Source organism: Camellia sinensis, chromosome 1 (genome assembly GCF_055761805.1).
Source record: "Camellia sinensis isolate YWXY chromosome 1, ASM5576180v1, whole genome shotgun sequence".
Lineage (NCBI taxonomy): Eukaryota > Viridiplantae > Streptophyta > Magnoliopsida > Ericales > Theaceae > Camellia > Camellia sinensis.
Window position 1 is genome coordinate 177,876,995 of NC_138961.1, and position 5,213 is coordinate 177,882,207.

At 42.4% G+C, this 5,213-nt stretch overlaps 1 protein-coding gene across 1 annotated transcript; it reads left to right on the forward strand.

Moving 5' to 3' along the window:
- Positions 1-4,250: 4,250 nt before the first annotated feature.
- LOC145821009 (uncharacterized) lies at positions 4,251-4,904 on the forward strand. The gene has a single exon (XM_082917638.1). It carries the CDS (start codon positions 4,251-4,253, stop codon positions 4,902-4,904), a length of 654 nt encoding a protein of 217 aa, XP_082773764.1.
- The last annotated feature ends 309 nt before the right edge of the window (positions 4,905-5,213 follow it).

Genomic DNA, 5,213 nt, shown 5'->3' on the forward strand with positions numbered 1-5,213 from the left:
ACATCTTTAGTCTTCATCTGGCGTTTCAAAGCCTCCATGTCCGCCACCATCTTTTGAATTAGTTCATCTTGTTCCTTCACGCGATCTTCCAGGGCTTGAGGATCAATCCTCCTCCTTTGCCTGTCAGGACTCTGAGAGTGACGAGGGCTGCTATTCCGCCTTCCCCTGCCACTCCTCCTGGAGTTATGTTGTTGGGGCTCCAGATTCGCCATGGGAGGGACAGAGGGTAATCCTTCACGCCTTGCGCCCCCCTCTGGAGTTAGTCCGTCGATGGCGGACTGCGGCAAGTCTTCAATGTGTGCCATTGAATGAGAAAAGGAGAAGCTTAGTCAAGAGGTTTTTGTTCTTGTCTTCTCTTTCCCACAGACGGCGCCAATTGTACGGGGAGGAAATAATTCTCCTCGTATAATCCTGTTGACCAAGTCCACGCTCCTCCGCACGACGTCGCTTTGTTACCTGAAAACACAAACGTGAGCTAGCCGGCGGGTGTATGCCGGAAACCTCTCCGATGCCTAAGTCAGTAAGCTTGACAAATAGACAAAGTTTTATGTTCTCAAAAAGGTTGTGTTCAATTACCTCCTCCAAGGTGATGCTTGTGAGCTTTTATAAGTTTCCCGTGGCACAATCCTAGTAGGACTTGTATTTCTCCATGCAGAGTCCTCCTAGGATTCATTCTCCTAAGGATAATGCTTATCCTTTTACACCCTCCCCCACTGCTTAAACCAAGTGGGATGGTTTTCTTTATGGCCGAACTTCCATTTGACCGAAGTAAAATTGGCTATACCGAGCCACAGAGGGCCGAACTATCCTTAGCTCGGTCTTCTCCTCTAACTCCTTACTTCGGCTGCCCTGTTCAACCTTGATGTGCTTAGATCAAACTTCCAAGTAACAAGTTCTGACCGACCTAACCATTGTAAGTCACGACCGGACTAATTCCGAAACCGGCCTTCCCAGAACATACTGTGACCGGACTAACTCTGAGACCGGCCTAACTCCGAGTTGCCTCCGGACCGGAGTAGCTTTATTCTTCCTTGGGCCGACGCAACTATCTCTTCTTGAGCCGGAGTAATCACACCTCCTTGGGCCGGAGTAACTTTGCCGGAGTAACCTTACTCTCCTGGGCCGGAGTATCCTTTACGGCTTTTTTTACTCAGTCCTTCGCGTTTTGGGCCTCAAAGCCCAACTCGCAGCTCGGCCCAATTTTTCCCAAAAATTACCCTCTCATATATATATATATATATATATATATATTTTGCAAATCAAAGAAATAAACTTAACATTAACAAATCAACCAAGTGTTGTGAAGACGTGCTGTTTGGGAAATTGTCTTTTTAATTAAAAACATTGAAAAGTTAAAAATAACAATAATAAATTAGAAAATTATTAAGAAAGTTAAAAAATAATTACAAAAACAAGTCATACAAAACCATAACTAACTAAATTTCCAAAACTTATTCCGCAATTGATAAAATAAAGATTTCCTTTTGTGGTTGGGTCTTTCTTTTCTCCTATCTTATGAGGCCGATTCATGCCAAAAGTTCACGAGGCATCAAGATTTTGATAGTTTTTGAATCAATGATTCGGACTTTTTCTACCACTTTTTATTTTTATTTTTATTGAGCTATCATTTAACAATTGATTTAACTATTACATCATTAATTGTTAGATGATGACTAGATCCACACAAAAAATGTAGTGGAGACAATAATTTTCTTCGAATCAATGGTATTGCCTAAAATCGGCAGTCTACTGATCTATTTGAATAGTGCGGGATACATGTGCATGTTTATATGTCTAAGAGGTTATTTGAGATTTATTTTTTTAATAATTTTTTGATTTTTTTTTTTTTTTTGTAAAATCTAATTTTTTGATTTTTTTTTATGAGTGAAAAATTTAAATAACTTTTTAATTTTTTAAATCGATGACGAACATATTTTTTTAATTTTCAACTTATTTAATCACAAAATTAATTTTTATTTTTAAAACATCCCAAACAATCCTAAATCCTAACTCTAAGTGAGCTCAAGTAGGTCATATGCCGGCAGGCAAGGATCGGCCCATATTTGTCTTGTTCTCTATGTTTCATATGTATCTACTTTTGGCATAAGGTTAGGCTCATAGGCATGTCCGCATTAAATCAACAAGCTTTGGAAGCATTGGCTGCATACAAAATGACATCCAAATCCAATCCAAGTCTCAATACCTTTCCATTATAATTGCAGCGGTTTTTTTATTTAAATTTTTTCTTATAATTATCTTCCTATTTTTTTAGAGGGTCTGGATTATCTTCGGTCCAAATTTCATTTCAATAATTAGAGTCGTTCATTTTATAGGACTCTTTGTGTATATAATCTATAAAAAAAAATGTCGATGTAATCTGTGGGGACATAATTTTTGAATGACAACACGTGGCCAAGATGTCACCGAAGTTCTAGGCGAGGTGCTACGTGTCCTGATCATGACACCGAGATCATCTCGGCTAGGCTGAGGTTATCTGCGAGAATATCGGAATCCGAGATAAGCGGACAAGGGACAAGAGTCCTAGAATGAGAGATGACTTCAGTTTGGATAAAGATAAGACTCTTAGGGTATGTTTGATTAGGTAGATTAGAGGATATGATTGAGATTATTAATCCGCTGGCCCAATTATTCTATGTTTGTTTTGACATTTTGATTTCGGATTATTAATCAAATGGATAATTAATCCAACAAATTTGTAGGATTATTAGTAATGGGGTAGGGGTGGAATTATTAATCTAATGGATATTAATCCAATTGGATAGTGAATACCACACTAATTTAATATGATTATTAATACTTCACTATTAGTCTTGTGAATCAAACATGACCTTAGAGAGTTTATCCCAATCATACTGGGGAGTCCAAGATTAGCAGTAATCCTAAGTCCATTGAAGCTAGGCCTCTACTGGGATTAGGACTATATTGGCTATAAAAGAGAAGCACCTCCATGGGTCTAAGGTATGTTTTTTATGCTTTGAATAGTGAGTTAAGCACTTTTGCTATCTTTGAGAGATAACTGACTTGATTGTCGGAGTACTTCCGGGTGGACGAACCACCGTCGAAATCTCTTCTTTCTGTGACAGGTCGTTCGGGCTTAATTTATTCTGTCGGTGGCTCTCTAGCTGAATACTAATTTGGCAGTGTGGTCAGAAATCTACACACATAATTTGGCGCCGTCTGTGGGAAAGAAAGGAGAATAGATGGCCAATAACAGACAGAAAGAGAAGGTTGGAGACGACACTTCTACTGGGAGTGGGAAACCTATTGACCTTGACGTCGAAAAAAACAACTGCAACAAAGAGACTCAAGATAAGAATCGCGGAGAAAAAGACGTCAGCCAGGAGGGCGACACGTCGAAGAAGTCAGACCGAAGCGAGTATTATAACGAGGACGACCTCTAGGTGTGGAAGGAAAGATGCCTGCAGAGGGACGACGAGATGAAAGGAATGGAAAACAAATTGGCGGACCTGCAAACGGCCGTCAACTTCATGATGCAGAGCAATGTCATGCAGCCACTATTCCCATTGCAAGATACGCCGATTCCAGCAGCCAAGAAAGATGCCCAGCAAGATGGGCATAAAACAGTCCCTACAGTCCCCCAGCACGCTATTGGTGAAAAACACTCTCACCGGCTTTCAAGGGAGGTCGGGCGAGGAGAGTCAAGAAGGGAAGAATCTAGAAGGACACATCGCACCAAGGAAGCAGACCCTAAAGAACATTGGCATGTTCAAGGGCAGGAGTTGTGCTTCGACGCAACTAATGGAGAAAAGTCGAAAAGGGCTCACAATGAAGTTGAGAGTAGTGCACCGAAAAGGCTGAAGTCAGGAGATAGCTGAGCTCCTAAATGGACCAAGGAGGATCTAAGGGATTACCTATAGAGGAGGCAGCAAGATGCCGAGGTAACCTCCCCGGTCAAACCGAGAATGTCGTTCTCGATAGAATTGGACAAATTCGAAGCCCCGAAGAGGTTTAGCATGCCCAGGTTATAGATCTACAATGGTAAGTCGGACCCCAACTTTCACGTCGGTTTGTATGTAAACTCGATGACGTTATACACTGGGAACGAGCCGTTGCTTTGCAAGGTGTTCCCCTCATCCTTCGGAGAAATTGCATCGGACTGGTTTCACAAGTTGCCAAAAGGAACTGTGAAAACCTGGGAAGGCCTGGCCGAGATGTTTGTGACCAGGTTTATGACAAACAAGCTGCAGCCATAAAGGGTGGACGCCCTAATGGCCCTGAGAATTAGCGAGGACGAAAGCCTTAGGGCCTATGCCAAAAGGGATTATGAGGTATTTAACCGAATACCAGGATGCAACCAAGAAGTGGCGGTTGTGTCGTTAAAAAATGGCCTGAAGGATAACTGTCTGCTTCGGAAATCACTGGCAAAGACATTGCCAAAAAGCATAGAGGAGCTTATTTCCAGGATAGAAAAGTATGCTAGGGTCGAGGAGGATACGCCGGGGACAAAGGTGCCGAAACCAGAGAAGAAAAACAGCTCACCGAAGCGAGGCCGAGGTGATAGTGGCTACAACAAACCAGAAATAGGATTAAGGGTTGCTCGGACAGTTACAACCGTATTTCGAATTCCGATTTACAAAGTCTTGGAGAAAACCCGCAATCAGCCTTACTACAGAGCACCAGCAAGGGTACCAGGCGAGTTTATGAAAAGAAGCCTTGACAAGCACTGTGTTCACCATAATGAAGCTGGACATCTGACTCAGGGATGCAGAGCCCTGAAGGCACATCTGGAAGACCTGGTAAGACAAGGCCATTTAAGGGACATAGTAGATGAAGTCAGGACAAGAGAAGGACAGGCAAAACTGCCTCAGGCACCAACAACACCACCCCCACTAGCACCACAACCACAGGCAGGCGGACCTTGAGTGATTAATGTGATCCACTCAAAGGTAAATGAGAATGAGATAAGAGGGGAAACCCAAAAGGTAAAACACCTGCAACATGTATATCAGGTTAGGAAAAAGAGACCTAGGGCAGGCGAGAGTCAATGACCAGTGGTGTCCTTTACTGAGGAAGACCTAGAGATGGTGCAACATCCACACAACGATGCCTTGGTGATATCCCTCCAGATTGGAGAGTGCCAAGTGAAGTGCATCTTAGTTGACCAGGGCAACTCTTGTGACATCATGTATGTTAGGTGTTATAAGGAGCTTGGCCTTCACCAAGATGACTTA